This window comes from Megalobrama amblycephala, linkage group LG12, assembly GCF_018812025.1.
Source record: "Megalobrama amblycephala isolate DHTTF-2021 linkage group LG12, ASM1881202v1, whole genome shotgun sequence".
Taxonomy (NCBI): Eukaryota; Metazoa; Chordata; class Actinopteri; order Cypriniformes; family Xenocyprididae; genus Megalobrama; species Megalobrama amblycephala.
Window position 1 is genome coordinate 20590575 of NC_063055.1, and position 17441 is coordinate 20608015.

A 17441-nucleotide genomic window follows, 5' to 3' on the forward strand; every position below is an offset into this window, starting at 1 on the left:
TAGGCCTACATTTGTAGATATTAATAATAAAAAAAACCCACATATAGCCTTCTTCGTCATAGTTCCTTAATATCTACAAAGGACAAGTTCAATACAGCAACCATTTTCTCAGGTAACAAAACTTTAAAATCACTTTTTTTTTAGTATTTTGGATAGTTAATAATTTATTAAGAAAACCTACAATATTAAAACAAGATGGCATTCAAATTACAATCAACTCAACATTATAAAAGGGGCTTAGACACAAAATGAAATCACTTCAAATGAATGTTTGGAATATGCGTTTACGTCATTTTACTGCGACGGTCGCTACTGTGGATGGCGCCATCCTCCTCACAACGTGAGTGCTGTGTTTAGAGGCGACTGCAAACTGTTTTGATCTCACCCGGCATTGACATATTTGCGGAAGGTACGTCAACAAGAACTTCAGCTTGAGGGGATGTTTTGGTGTCTCATAACTCCTCGAGCTAAAGTAATTAGTGATGTTAAATACTTCACTTTGCTCCGTAGGCCAACATGCGTGACAGTAGAGTAACTATTAGCCACCGAGCTACACACTAGATGTTTCTCTGCTTTTGTTCGTGTGTGGATATTTCACATGACTGGGATGAAATCATATTCTAACAGTCTGATCACAATTCGCTTCATTTAGACGTTATTTTAACAAATGGTAGTTGACAGATTTCACATTATGATTATAAGAATGATTGACGTGTCCTATATCCTAATCTTATGCTGTAATTTTGTTACCGTAACGACGTAACGTTATATACTTGTACCATTCTTTATTTTACATATCATGTGTAATGTTTACAGTTTAAGGGTTTCATACATCAACAGGCCGAGAAGCTGTGAGACGTTCATAATTATGCTGCTACAGTTATGAATTCATAATACACATATATCCACATGCACGTGGACATGCATTATTTCAAATCTGTTATGTTATTGACCTGCTCTTGATGGTTCAAGGTTGATGATAGCTGTGTGTTTAATGCACAATATGTTTTGGTTTTGGGTGAGCAAAGACGTTCATGTCTGTTTCATGTTTACATTATATTCAGGCCATGTGTAATCTGTCTGTCATTTAAATCTGGACATGTCATCAGTGATTTGACTCTAACTCCATTCAGTTTTTGTGGGTGTGTTTTAACGGCACAAATAGAGAATGTATTGACTGTTTGTGTGTACATTGTCAGACCTTTTTACTGAGAATAATTATAGATCGATATATCAGACACACTTTTCATTTATTTGTTTTATCGCCATTTGGAGATGATCAGCTTTGGATTATAACCATGTTCATTTGATCACTGAACAGTTGTTGTATTTCCTTTTCTGTAAGTTCCAAAATCTACCAATAGCCTTTTGAATGGTATCAAAACATTCAGTTTTAAAAATTGTGATGTATCATTGAATATTGTGCATATAGTGTGTTTAATATGTACATTTAATATATCAGCATTTTTTGTGATACCTATTTATATTACCTTTGGGGCTGGTAAGATTTTATTACATATTTTTTGAAAGAAGTGCCTTATGCTCAGCAAGGCTGCATTTATTTGAAAAAATAAAGTTAAAATATAATATTGTGAAATATTTTTACAATTTAAAATAACTGTTTTATATTTGAATATATTTTAAAATGTGGTTTATTCCTGTGATGCAAAGCTGAATATTCAGCATCATTACTCCAGTCTTTAGTGTCACATGATATGCTGATTTGGTGCTCAAGAAACATTTATTATTATTATCAATGTTAAAACAGTTGTTTTGCTTTATATTTTTTGTGGAAACCATACTACATTTTTTTTCAGGATTTTTTTTTTATTAATAGAAAGTCAAAAGAACAGCATTTATTTGAAATAGAAATATTTTATTATAAATGTTATGAATTATATACTTTTTACTAGGGCTGCACGATTAATCGCATGCTATTCTCACGCGCATTTTGTCAGTAAAGCCGGTTCCCTGATTACCGCTAAATCGCCATCACCTGCTTTCAAATGAAGCGGCATTTAATAGACAGAGCCGTAGGTCACTGAAAAGCCACGCAATATCGCGTTCATATCGCAGATGAATCGCCTGCGATAATGAACGCGATATTGCGTGGCTTGTCCGTGAACTACGGCTCCGTCTATTAAAAGGCGCTCCGTTTAAAAACAGGTGATGGCGATTTAGCGGTAATCAGGGAACCGGCTTTACTGACGAAATGCGCGTGAGAATAGCATGCGATTAATCGTGCAGCCCTACTTTTTACACATTTGATCAATTATTTAATGCATTTTTTTTTTTCAAAATTAAAGGTGCCCTAGAATCAAAAATTGAATTTACCTTGGCATAGTTGAATAACAAGAGTTCAGTACATGGAAATGACATACAGTGAGTCTCAAACATCATTGTTTCCTCCTTCTTGTTTAAATCTCATTTGTTTAAAAGACCTCCGAAAAACAGGCGAATCTCAACATAACACCGACTGTTACATAACAGTCGGGATCATTAATATGTATGACCCCAATATTTGCATATGCCAGCTCATGTTCAAGGCATTACACAAGGGCAGCCAGTATTAACGTCTGAATGTGTGCACAGCTCAATCATCAGACTAGGTAAGCAAGCAAGAACAATAGCGAAAAATGGCAGCTGGAGCGCGCAATTTAAAGGGGCCGCAGCCTGAATCGGTGCATAGTTAATGATGCCCCAAAATAAGCAGTTAATCTATGGGGTATTTTGAGCTGAAACTTCACAGACACATTCAGGGGACACCTTAGACTTATATTACATCTTGTAAAAACTGGTTCTAGGGCACCTTTAAAGTATTTTTTTTCAAAGCTGTATGTGTTATGCATGTGATTTTTGTATAATTAAATTTGTGTTTCATATGTTCAAGCATTTTATTTATTCAGAACACGTCCATTAATGGCCGTCAGTGGAGAAACATTTTTCCCCCAGAATGATATTTTCACGTCCCCCCAACAAGGGCTGACCAACCGAGCCTTGAAGTTGACCTCATGTCAGATTTGGCCTTGTAATGTTTGACATATTATATAGGCTACTTATAATCACAGCTTAAATGTCATGTCTTGAAGGCCAGTGAAATATGTCACTATACCTCAAATCCATATGACATTCTGCTCTAGTGCCTGAACCCAGATTATCTGACCTTTTTTGTTGGAGTAAACAATCATTTTCGGTGCTCTTCCCAGATCTGAACCTGCATGTTGTAGTGTTTATTTTTTATTTGAAATCAGATGTGATTGCCAGAAAGGTGTAGTTGAGTCCTTACACACAAGGTTGCCTGAAACTAACACATCGCAGCTGCCATCTTCCGCTTGAAACGCCTTTGAACACGCTTGCAGCATAGTTGCACTTATCGCTCTAATAACTATGAGATTGTACTTGAAGCCTTGATGCTTTCAACTATGTGGTCTGTCTGCAGCAATGGAGACACATGCTTTTGAGCTCATAATTGAAAATGCACAGCATCTGTGCTTTATTTACCAGTAATTAAAAATAAAAATGGGACACATTTCTATCACAGCATGGATGTCATTTGAGTGGCTACTTTCTGTTTGTCCATGAGATGGGAAATCTCTAAAGCCATCTGCTGTGCTTTGGCATTATTTTGGACGGGTCTCTGAAAAAACATTGTATTTTTTATTTTTTTTTGCTTTGCACCAATAGGGGGCAGAGTTGCACAGCAAAGTTTTTCTAACTTGATGTTATTATAATTATTCTTTATATGCTAGAATAAAATATGCAGACTTTGCTATAGCAGTAAAAAATGGCTCAAGGTCAAGATTTTAGGGACAGTTGACATTATTGTCACCCATCTGGCCAGCGAGCCATTGTCTTTCAGACATAAACATTTGTTTCAGTGTGACATTGTACATTGTGATTGTGAATTCTGCTTACAGTTTTTCTCAGTCGCTTTGGTGCATTTCTCACATCACTATTTACATTTGCACAACAGTTAATGCAGTTCTCAAAACAATTAGTACAAACTGCAAAACCTAGTTGATAACCTGCAAAAGCGTGTCACTTGCTCAAAATGGATAGGTCATTCCTCAAAAGCAAGTATTCGTGTCAATGAAAGTGTCAGTGTCATCAAGATGAAATGTCCTGACACCATTGTTTATGAACAAGATAGTCAAATGGCTTTGTCATGTTTTCATTATGACAGTTTACTCTGTCAATGTTTTCCAATGCAAAAAAGTCAGATCTTGGTGACACTACCTGAAAATGCTCAAGACAGCACTATATACTATTTGCACAGCCATTTGAAAAATACAGTAAAGTTACACATTACTGTATTTAGTGAGGTAACTGAGTACAAGACACTGAATATGTATGTTTCACATTTTTACTGCATATGCTCTTTGCAATTCTAATTTGTTCACAGCATTGTGCAAAAGAAAAATTACACCCTTATTTGCAACAAACATAAACTCCCTTTGGGTAGAGCTGTGCACAACTGTAAACAATATTGCAGTACATATGGCAAATCTTTACTGTAACACTACTGTACACTACAATACACTAAATGTGTGATGCAGTAAAGCTGTACGTCTAAATGTAAAATGTACAGTGACAAGTTCTTGTCCCACTGCAAGCTTCATGTATGACACGATGACAGTAGTGCAGTGCAGATTGTTTAGTGCTGAATTACTGTCCATTTATACACACCTGTTCTCCCAACGAAATGTTTGAATAATTGAATTTACAGTGGTTCTCCCAACATTTGGCTGCACCCTTCGACCAGCCTCAGCCACTGTGAGGCCGTGATTGACAACATGATCCACAATTGTAGCCCTGATTTCATCAGGGATCTGCCTATTGGCCTCTTCTTCCTCTTCCCCTGTTTTGTCCCCTTCCCCTTCTTCCCCGCACCCTTACCCCTCTTCCATGAGGCTGACCTTCCACTTCTGTGTCACAGTATTGTAGAAATGGTACACACTATGTCCTGCTTGGTTCGTATATGCTTGTAAAATGGGGGTTTATGGGATTCACCTCTGACAGTGATTGTAGAGAAGTGGCTTATCATTGGTTGCAACTAATGCTTCACACACCCCTTCTCATCAGTGAAAGTTGAGATTCACTTGAGAGAAATTGTTCAATTTAGGAGACATTTTCAGGAAAAAAAGATTTTAAAAAAATGTGTAAAATTTGCTTGACAGATTTTGACAACTAGTTCAACATTTTTGTATGTAATGACTCAAGCAATGGAATGAGGACTATTAGTTTTATATGGAATGACTATTCAGCATTCACAAGTATAGTTAATTTTGACTGACATGACATAAGCAAATGATAATGTTATAAAACAGCAAAAAAGTGGTATGAAAGCAGTTGATGCATGTCCAAAAGCATTTGCAATTTGTTCGAAGGAATGAGAAACTGCTACTATGATGTGCACAAATGACTAAATGTTGTGGAGGTTGAACTAACTATTGTGCAAATGTAAATAGTGATGTGAGAAATGCACCAAAGCGACTGAGAAAAACTGTAAGTAAGTCACAAATGTAATGTCATCTAGTTTCATTCAAGGTTATGTATGACAATGCAAGAATTACTTGTGATAGTGAAGTGTTGAACAAAATTAGTAATTTTTTTTCCAGTGTTTTTCATAATTTTCCAACAAAATGTGTGTATGAATTTATAATTTCATGTGACTTACATTTTATAGTGGTATAGTTACATTACAGCTGTTATTGCAAATGATAATAAATTTGATAATAAATAAAAATGGTAGTAAATGATTGGTTATTATATTATATACAGCACTATTGTTCAAACGTTTTGGCCCAGTAGGATTGTTGGTTTCCACAAAAAATATTAAGCAATATACAAAAATACAAAATTTGTATCTTGTTAAATTGAGCTTTTTTTTTTTACTTGAAGATCAGGTTGTAGTTCATGTGTGGTAGATAGTAAACTATTATAGTAAGTATTTCATAAAGCAAAGGACTGGTGGGTAGTATTGTTAACTTTTATTTTTCAAGAATCCAGTCTAATAAGATGATAAATGAGCCGTAACGTGTGTTCTGTTTGTGTCTGCAGCTTTACCTAATGGACATCCAGAGCGCCAGCTCGGTGGTGCTGCAGGCTTTGACCCAGGCCACCAGTCAGGACACAGCTGTGCTCAAGCCTGCAGAGGAGCAGCTTCGCCAATGGGAGACCCAGCCTGGCTTCTACTCAGTGCTGCTGGTGAGAGTCTACTCCATACAGCCACAAAATGAGCAGTTTAGGGACACGATAGAACAAAACAGGGGTGAGGCCAGAAATGTTCAAGTGGGTAGGCCTTCATAAAACAGGGTGGGGAAAGTGTAGAGTATGAAAACGGCACACCACATTACCAATAAAAAAATATAACACAGCACAGTTTTAAGTACAGAGTTTCAAAAAAGCAAACAATAACAACATATAAAAAACTACACTGTAAAAAATTTCCATTTATTTCAACTTGACTTTCTCTTGATGTTTTAAATCAAGTATAATCAAATTGGCTGTACAAGTCATTTCAACTGAAATTATACTAAAACTGACTTAAAAAAATCAAGTTGAATCTCATATAACTTATAAAAGAAAGTTGAAACTACTTTAAGTTCAAGTAATGTAAAAACATTTTTTCCATGGATTATTGATATTTTTTTTAAAGTGCATGAAAAAAACAAAAAATGTCTCCCTTTTTTTTTTATCAAGCATGTCAAGGATGTCATTTTTTTTTAACTATAAACATTGAGAAAATATTTGTACTTAACATGTCCTTCTGTGATATTAGACTGAGACGACGGAACTTCTGTTTAAACGTGGAGATGATCTCATCATAATCAAGTGTCTCTGTCGGTTCACGTTAAAGGAATCGCCTGGATTCATTGCTAGCCTTGGTTTCTTCAGTTAGGATTAGGATATCCAATTTAGGCTTTTTAAAGTATCAACTGATTGATATTTGCTTCGCCATTTATAAATTCAGCTCTACACAAAACACAAAAGCAATTCTTACTATTACAAGTTTTACAACCTTGCGTTGTAAAGATAACATTATGAAAGGGGACTAATAGAAACTGACAAATCATATTAAACATTTCATTTTGACAAGCATTATGATATGCACCTATAGGGAGAGGGAAAACTAGGAAATCACCTCAGTTGACCATGAAAACTTGCATATAATAATTATTTTAACTAAATAAATAGTTATAGTGTGATAAGACATTTTTTTTTATTATTAATTATTATTGTGAATTAAATTATTTCATACATCTATTTGGAAAATTACTTTTGAGTGGGTGGGCCCAGGTTTGAATTTGCCACTGGAACAAAATAACTTTCAGAATGTACACTAAAAAAAAGGGTTGGATTTACATTATTTAATTATGTACATGAAATTAAGTCATTTTAATTGATCCAATAAAGTAGTATTAAAGGTGCTAAAGAGGATGTTTTGTTTTATACATTTTTGCAATATTACTTGAAACTGTCTTTACTAACTGATAAAAGACTATTTATTAGGTGCACTGAAAGAAATAATATTAATATACATCATCTGTGCACGAGGTAGGGCCTTAAAAACATCAGCCAATTGGCCCTCTAGCTTGTCAATCACTGCCATGACGTTCCTTGTGAGAGACGTGTGCGGCTGCGCGCTCCAGTAACTTTCCACACTCTACAGGCGCCGCATGCAATGTTTTTGTCAGTAGACAGGAGTAACAGCTGCAGATTAGAGTTACCTGCGGTGAGTCCGACATAATGAATCCACTAACACGACACAGCGAATGCCATTGGTAAACACTCGTGTTCCAATACTCGTGCACGAGTTTTGGGAGGCGTTCCCTCTAAATGAGCTGTGAAGGAGGGGGGGCTGTTCTTACGCATGCGCTCATTTAAAAAACTCACTAACAGTCTTTGGTTTCTCAGTTGATGAAAAAATCTTCTTTAGCACCTTTAATGTGAAAGGAAACAAACTATTAGCTAACAATGGCGCACATTAGCATGCTAACTGCTAAGCATTAAATGATACTTGAGCAATGTAGTAATGATGTGCTGCACCAGTCCATAGCCTAAGCAAATGCTCCACTCTTCTCCACAATGGTAACCCAATATAATATAAATGTTTCTAATATTTCAAATATAATTGAACATTAAACACTGGTAAACACTATAAAGTCTTCCTCTTTTGCTCAAAACACTTAAAATAGCACTTAATTTCAACATTTTATTCTCCTCATTTAGTCCCAAGCAAAGCATGCTGGGAACTATAGTTTCAGCAAAAATAATTTGAGTACTTGATTGGTTCACATTTGCCCTAAATAATTTAATCTAGTAGTTGCACATTTTAGAGAATTATATTAATCAAAAGCAAAGAAATCAAGTTTAGAAGAGAAACATTTTGTTGCGTTTTGTTGCCTTTTTTCAGGTAATAATTTTTATTAAGGCTTTTCCCTTCTTATTTCTGTGGTACGTTTCAACTGGGGCTGGTGTCCAAACTCTAATTTCTTGGACATTTTATATCAAGCAAAACTACTTTGCACATTAATTTAGAATTCAACTGATGTGCTGCTACAGATCTAGGTATTTTGACTGTTTGACATTGATTTCAAATGTGGCTTATGCAGTCAGATTTATAATGATTTACTTTGAGTCTTTTATTAAATTCAAGTGTTGCATGATGTTTTTGTTCTGATGCCAGACTTGTCATTCGTTTGTTTTGAATAACCTTACCTGTTGGTTTGTTCAAAATTCAAAAAGGAGAAAAAAAAATAATTTTTAAAATAAAGTCACTAAATTGTATATGATACTGGTCATATCGCCCACCCCTAGAGCTAGACACATCAAGAGCCTGCAGACAGAGCAATTACTTTTTCTCTTGGAGAGAATGAATAATCATCTTGGCTTGAGTACAGGCTACTATTACACAAAAGTCTGATCCTTTTCATCAACCTGCCTATATATTACCATACACTATACAGTGGGTACGGAAAGTATTCAGACACCCTTAAATTTTTCACTCTTTGTTATATTGCAGCCATTTGCTAAAATCATTTAAGTTCATTTTTTTCTCCTCATTAATGTACACACCGCACCCCATATTGACAGAAAAACACAGAATTGTTGACATTTTTGCAGATTTATTAAAAAAGAAAAACTGAAATATCACATGGTCCTAAGTATTCAGACCCTTTGCTCAGTATTTAGTAGAAGCACCCTTTTGATCTAATACAGCCATGAGTCGTTTTGGGGAAGATGCAACAAGCTTTTCACACCTGGATTTGGGGATCCTCTGCCATTCCTCCTTGCAGATCCTCTCCAGTTCTGTCAGGTTGGATGGTAAACGTTGGTGGACAGCCATTTTTAGGTCTCTCCAGAGATGCTCAATTGGGTTTAAGTCAGGGCTCTGGCTGGGCCATTCAAGAACAGTCACGGAGTTGTTGTGAAGCCACTCCTTCGTTATTTTAGCTGTGTGCTTAGGGTCATTGTCTTGTTGGAAGGTAAACCTTCGGCCCAGTCTGAGGTCCTGAGCACTCTGGAGAATGTTTTCGTCCAGGATATCCCTGTACTTGGCTGCATTCATCTTTCCCTCCATTGCAACCAGTTGTCCTGTCCTTGCAGCTGAAAAACACCCCCATAGCATGATGCTGCCACCACCATGCATCACTGTTGGGACTGTATTGGACAAGTGATGAGCAGTGCCTGGTTTTCTCCACACATACCGCTTAGAATTAAGGCCAAAAAGTTCTATCTTGGTCTCATCAGACCAGAGAATCTTATTTCTCACCATCTTGGAGTCCTTCAGGTGTTTTTTAGCAAACTCCATGCAGGCTTTCATGTGTCTTGCACTGAGGAGAGGCTTCTGTCGGGCCACTCTGCCATAAAGCCCCGACTGGTGGAGGGCTGCAGTGATGGTTGATTTTTCTACAACTTTCTCCCATCTCCCAACTGCATCTCTGGAGCTCAGCCACAGTGATCTTTGGGTTCTTCTTTACCTCTCTCACCAAGGCTCTTCTCCCCCGATAGCTCAGTTTGGCCGGACGGCCAGCTCTAGGAAGGGTTCTGGTCGTCCCAAACGTGTTCCATATATATATATATATATATATATATATATATATATATATATATATATATATATATATATATATATATATATATATATATTATAAAATATAATGTGTGCACCAAACCCATCTGGTGAGTTTGCTACCAAAAATATCTTTTTTTTTTGATCTGACCATAGAAGCAGGTGCCTTTTGAAGTTCCAGTCTTGTCTGACAACTGAATATGCTGGAGATCATTTCTGGATGAGAGCAGAGGATTTTTCTTAAAACTCTCCCGAACAACTTGTGGGGATGTAGATAATTTGATAATTTTTTTTTAGGCTTTCTGAGACTCAAGACTCAACTAGTCTCTGCAATTCTCCAGCTGTGATCCTTGGAGAGTCTTTGTCCACTCAAACTTTCCTCTTCACCGTGCATTAGGATGATTTAAACGCACGTCCTCTTCCAGGCAGATTTATAACATCTTTAGTTGATTGGAACTTCTTAATTATTGCCCTGATAGTGGAAATAATATTTTGTGAAGCTCAACAATCTTTTGCTGCACATCAGAACTATGTTCTTTGGTTTTACTCATTGTGATGAATGATTAAGGGAATTTGGCCTTTGTGTTTCCTCATCTTTCTGTGGAACAGGAAGTCATGGCTGGACAATTTCATGTTCATGATCACCCTGGTGTGCTAAAAAAATGCAAACATGAATGGGAATATACTTCAGAGATATTTTACTCATAAAAAATTAACTATTAACTATTGCTTAACTTAAAGTTAACATCAGTTATTTTTGTTTTTTGAACTACTACTTACAGATGTTTCACTTTTTTTCTGCCAAAATTATGTCATTAGTGTACTAGATGTTTTTTTTTTGTGTGTACTAGATGTTAATTAAAAGGATATTGAAAAATAGACTAAATGAAATTATTAAAAACTACTTTTACAATTATTAAAATAAATGATTACAGTAAAGAAGAAATAAAGAGAAATTTAATATTTCTTAAATTGTTTTATTAAAAGTAAAAAATTACTTTTATTTTTTACTTTAAAATGTAAAGGAAACTACTGAATATAATGTCCATCTTTAAATATAAATTAAAGTTTAATATTTTATCCATTTTGATAAGACAGCTGGGCCATGACATTGAGGGAGATTTTGTTGGAGACTGTTCTGTGCTCTGCATTGAGGGTTGATCCACCTGAGCTATGGGCCGACATCCTCACCAGATGGTCATTAGCTGTCATGACTCATTTTGCAATTCATGCAATACTACTGTTTTATTTATGAGCACTTTTATTACAAAATAAGAAATGAAGCTTTTTAAAGCAACGAAGTATGCAACAGTTCTTAAGGGACGTAAGGGGTTGCCAGTAATGATGAACCAAACAACGGTGGTTTAAGTGGTCCAGGAGGGCATTGATTCTGTGTACTGAATACAAATAATTTTCATAATGATATGCATTTCATGCAATTTATTTTTTTTGTTCTCTGCACTGGCACATGGTCTAATTTATTTGAAATGTGAAATTAATATTTTACACTTCATACTGGTTGTAGATGAATTAGTAATGACCTTTTAGCTGCTCAGAGGTTAAATGCTTCTGACCGTAGGGCGTATATTCTGTTACGTGTCATGGCCTATCTCCTTACAGACAGCCTGAGTTGTTGTTTTTATCTTTAAACATGGCCACCTTTCAGATGCTGAACAAAGAACATTTAAACCATTTTGTTGTGTTGACAGTGGAGACTGTGCTGTCCCGCAGCATGATATTTTTGGTTTGAGCTTGAGCTTTTGTTGGCAGGAGGAGCAAGAAGGGTGATTCAGGAATAGGGTCTATACATGTAAATGAAATTTCACCATTCGTATTTTGATATAAATTTTCATTTAAAGTTACCATGAAATCAAAATTAGCTGTGTTCCCGTCTACCTATTTATATGCATTTTGGGATATCTCATAAAAAAAACAAAAAAAATAACAATGTATGGAAATACCAAGATGCGCATAAATTCTAAAAAACCACATAAAAAATATATGCACTTAATTGAGGCAAATAATTTTTTTTTTATCCAATAAGCCATGCACAAACTACGATGGAAGCACATTTACCAAATTAATCCCTCAATGCGCAACAAAAAACTCATGTGACTTTGCTTCAACAGTGGATGTGATTGGATAACTGGACTAACCAGTGGACTAATTTCATTGCACATCATCTCAAATGTTAGTTTGATCATTCTGAAATGCCTGAGCCAAAATCTGTTATCAAAATGATTTGGTATAATGGCTTACCAGAAGATTTGTTCTCTTGAACACACGGGATGGAAACACTGCTTTATTTGCAAATGTTTTATGCAATGTTCCATTTTTGTGCACTTTGGATAGAAAGCATAGCTATTGACAATTCTTATTTTTTTAATAAAATATTGTAGTATTATTATAAATAGTGCTGTCAAACGATTAATTGCGATTAACTGCGTCCAAATTAAAAGTTTGTTTACATAATGTTTGTGTACTGTGTATATTATGTATAATACTATGAATACTATATGAATACTATAATATGTATAAATTCACACACGCCTGTATATATTTAACAAAATATATTATATTTGTATATATAATTGTTACAGTTCCCTTGTTCCCCTGGACTCCATATCCCATAATCCTCCTGTTTCATCACCTGCACTCACTTCCCTCGTCAGCTCCTCATCAGCACTCATCACCTGCACCTGGACTTGATCATCTGCACTCCCTTTATAATGCACTCACTCCCTGCACTCCTGGTCCGTTCTCTGTTTATGTTAGACGCTTGTTTGGTGTACTCTGCCTTTGTTTATATTAAAACCCTGTATGTTTGTGGAAATCCGTTATCTGCCTCATCTCTACACCACCAGCCGTAACAGAAGAACGGACCTTAAACCGACTGGATTTCCACAAGAAAAAAAAAAAGGAAAGAACATGGACTCGTGGACTTTCCCCGGCGCCCTGGATCCAGCTCCTCCAACGCCTCTCACCCTGACAGCCAGCGATCGCCTTATCGGGCTCCTGCAGGTAGGTCGTTCGCTGGAGAGGTATGTGGAGGAGTTCGTTGAGCTCGCTTATTTGTCGGACTGGCCTGAAGCAGTTTTGATCTCCCTGTTTTTGGATGGATTGGATGACGACACTATTCGTTTTGATGAACCAGATTATCGTTTCTCCTTAAGCGAAACTATCAATTTAATTTTGTGTTTAAATGGCTCCAAATTCTATGTGGATAGGGTTCAGGATAAGTGTTGTCGTCCAATCCATCCAGAAACACGGTTGGCCGGGCCAGTCAGTCAACCTCCGTCTTCCTCCGCATACCCCTCCAGCAAACTCCCTGCCTGCCCCATGCTGGACCCACTTTCCTCTACTGGGCCCAGTAAGCGGAGGAGGAGGAAGAAAGCCGCTCCAGTCTCTCCAGAGCCCGCTCCAGTATCTCCAGAGCCCGCTCCAGTCTCTCCAGAGCCCGCTCCAGTCTCTCCAAAGCCCGCTCCAGTGTCTCCAGAGCCCGCTCCAGTGTCTCCAGAGCCCGCTCCAGTGTCTCCAGAGCCCGCTCCAGTATCTCCAGAGCCCGCTCCAGTGTCTCCAGAGCCCGCTCCAGTCCCCACAGTGCCAGCTCCAGTGCCTGTGGGGATTTTAATTGTATTTGAGGGATGTACGAGCCCTCAGCTCCAGCCGCCGCCTACGAGCCCTCAGCTCCAGCCGCCGCCTACGAGCCCTCAGCTCCAGCCGCCGCCTACGAGCCCTCAGCTCCAGCCGCCGCCTACGAGCCCTCAGCTCCAGCCGCCGCCTACGAGCCCTCAGCTCCAGCCGCCGCCTACGAGCCCTCAGCTCCAGCCGCCGCCTACGAGCCCTCAGCTCCAGCCGCCGCCTACGAGCCCTCAGCTCCAGCCGCCGCCTACGAGCCAGCCGCTCCAGCCGCCGCCTACGAGCCAGCCGCTCCAGCCGCCGCCTACGAGCCAGCCGCTCCAGCCGCCGCCTACGAGCCAGCCGCTCCAGCCGCCGCCGAGCCAGCCGCTCCAGCCGCCGCCGAGCCAGCCGCTCCTATTAGGAACTTTGATAAGACTGTTTTCCCTCCCTGCCTCCCTCTCCCACCTCCTTCCACTATTGTCCACACTGCACCTTCTCCTCTAGCCGCCTCACCCAGGATTCCACCTCGGCCCGTTGGTCCAGATACTCCCCCTTGGCTCCAACCTCCCTCATCTCCACCATGGCCCATCAGTCCACCAGTTCCGCCAGGCTCCATCCTCCCCCGGTTCCGCATCTGTCATTCGTCGGCCTTCCTTCACTTCAGGACCACACTCCTCGGTTTGCACCTCGTCCCTTCGTCCCTCACGCTCCGTTGGCTTCCTCACTCCCTCCTGTGTCCCTTTGGTCGGCTGTCGCTCTGGCTCCACTGCGGCCTTCTGGAGCCCCGCCTGCGCCTCGGTCGGCCGAACCTGCGGCATCGCCCTGTCCCGCCGGATCCTCACCGCCACCTGGGATAGTCGGCAATTCGGCTTCGGCCCCGGACCAAGCACGGCAGCCCGCTGCACCTGACCCTCCACGGCAGCCCGCTGCACCTGACCCTCCACGGCAGCCCGCTGCACCTGACCCACCACGGCAGCCCTCTGCACCTGACCCTCCACGGCAGCCCGCTGCACCTGACCCTGCATTGCAGCCCGCTGCGCCTGACCCTCCACGGCAGCCCGCTGCACCTGACCCTCCACGGCAGCCCGCTGCACCTGACCCTCCACGGCAGCCCGCTGCACCTGACCCTCCACGGCAGCCCGCTGCACCTGACCCTGCACGGCAGCCCGCTGCACCTGACCCTGCACGGCTGCCCGCTGCACCTGACCCTGCACGGCAGCCTGCTGCACCTGACCCTGCATGGCAGCCCGCTGCACCTGACCCTGCATGGCGGCCCGCTGCACCTGATCCACCATGGCCGGCTTCAGCTCCTGATCCTCCATGGCAGCCCGCTGCACCTGACCCACCATGGCCGGCTTCAGCTCCTGACCCTCCACGGCAGCCCGCTGCACCTGACCCGCCATGTCTGCCCGCTGCACCTGACTCGCCATGTCTGCCTGCTGCATGTCTGCCCGCTGCACCTGACCCGCCATGGCTGCTCGCTGCACCTGACTCGCCATGGCTGCCTTCGGCTTCTGACCCGCCATGGCCGCCCACGGCTCCTGACCCACCATGGCTGCCTTCGGCTTCTGACCCGCCATGGCTGCCCACGGCTCCTGACCCACCATGGCCGCCTTCGGCTCCTGACCCGCCATGGCTTTTGAGCCTGCCCTGGAGACCTCCACTCCAGTCTACTCCTCCCCCTGCACCGGCATGAGGTCTCCAGGGCGCCCGCCCCCTCCCGGTTGTTACATCTACGGCGCGAGGACGCGCCTACCGGGAGGGGGAGGTACTGTTACAGTTCCCTTGTTCCCCTGGACTCCATATCCCATAATCCTCCTGTTTCATCACCTGCACTCACTTCCCTCGTCAGCTCCTCATCAGCACTCATCACCTGCACCTGGACTTGATCATCTGCACTCCCTTTATAATGCACTCACTCCCTGCACTCCTGGTCCGTTCTCTGTTTATGTTAGACGCTTGTTTGGTGTACTCTGCCTTTGTTTATATTAAAACCCTGTATGTTTGTGGAAATCCGTTATCTGCCTCATCTCTACACCACCAGCCGTAACAATAATATTTATATTTATATAATAATAATATATATAATATAATATAAATATACAAATAATATATAAATATATACATGTAAATATTTCTTAAATGTATACATGTATGTGTGTGCATTTTTTTATATATATAATAAATGTACAGCGTACACACACAAACACACACACACACACACACACACACACACACACACACACACACACACACACACACACACACACACACACACACACACACACACACATTATGTAAACACAAACTTTTATTTTGGATGCGATTAATCATTTGACAGAACTAATTATAAACCATTTATCAGTCTCCTCTCCTCTCCTCTCTTCTCCTCTCCTCGGATGTTTAAGCATGAGGACGGGACAACCTGTCACTCACATGATATCACAGCAATAGTAAACCACACAGTTCCAATGAACTAATCAAATCCCGCCCTGCAGTTTTTCTTTTTTTTTAGAGGCCATTTCACTCCTATTGCTATTGCAACTTACGGTTTATGCTGACTTGAAGAACTTAAAGGTCCTGTTCTTCGTGATCCCATGTTTCAAACTTTAGTTAGTGTGTAATGTTGTTGTTGTTAGAGTATAAATAAAATCTGTAAAATGTTAAAGCTCAAAGTTCAATGCCAAGCGAGATATTTTAACAGAAGTCGCCTACATCGAACGGCCAGTTTGGACTACATCCCTCTACTTCCTTCTTTAATGACGTCACTAAAACAGTTTTTTGACTAACCTCCGCCCACAGGAATACACAAGAGTTGCGTTTGTAGAGTGTGTTTGTCGCCATGTCGTCGAAACGCTGTTATTTTCATCCCGCAGTCCAATCGCCGGGTCTGATTCCGGCTCAAATTGATAGGGTAAAATTAAAGACATGTTTACAATAACACTGAGCGTGTGCATCTCCACGTTATGGTAAGAGGCGTGACTTTTCCGGGCACGGTGCGCTCAGAGCTGTCGAATCACAACACAGGAACCGCTGGCACAATCAGAACTCGTTACGTATTTCTGAAGGAGGGACTTCATAGAACAAGGAAGTCATCAGCCCGTTTTTATGACAGTGGAAACAGCGGTATACAGATAAGTAAATTATGTGAAAAATACTGTGTTTTTTTTACACGCGAAACATGAACACATGTTATATTGCACACTATAAACACAATCAAAGCTTCAAAAAACCACGAAAAACGGGACCTTTAAATAAAACAAATATATGTATGTATTAACAAATAAAATTGTGATGAAACGGAAGTCGCTACAGATCTTTTTTTGCATATTGTGACGAACATCTGTGTGAAAAAGATTAATGAAAAGGAAAAAAAAAAAAAATAGGATGCAGACTTGGTTGTATGAGTCAGTTGCTGATTGAGCTGTAGAAAGTCTGATATCCTATCCCGCAGACTCCTGTCCCACTTTTTCAATGCCTGATCAAAATTCTAACATGTTATTGTAATATCTATGCTAAGCTAGTGGGCTAAGCTTTTACTTTGAAAGGGAAATGCTTCATTTGAACAGTAATGTTCACTAATATTATGTTATAAATAATGTAAAAGACATTGGCATTATTTTGTGATTAAGAATAGATGCGTTGTAAAGTGATTTTCTATCATTTCTAATGAACTGAATAAAGTATACCGGTACCCATAAAAATGGTCCAAGGGGAATAGGATCTTGCACAACATGGTATTGTT

The 17441-nt window shown here is 40.1% G+C and overlaps 1 protein-coding gene across 3 annotated transcripts in view; it reads left to right on the top strand.

Moving 5' to 3' along the window:
- Positions 1-251: 251 nt before the first annotated feature.
- ipo11 (importin 11) overlaps positions 252-17441 on the top strand; it is a 194969-nt gene continuing 177779 nt past the window's right edge. For 2 of the 3 annotated variants that reach the window (XM_048209570.1, XM_048209572.1), the window contains exons 1-2: positions 252-409; positions 6061-6207. In XM_048209570.1, the coding sequence (XP_048065527.1) occupies positions 6070-6207 (138 nt within the window). In that variant the 5' untranslated portion in view covers positions 252-409; positions 6061-6069. The remainder of the gene's footprint in view (positions 410-6060; positions 6208-17441) is intronic. The other variant, XM_048209571.1, reaches the window with a different exon arrangement.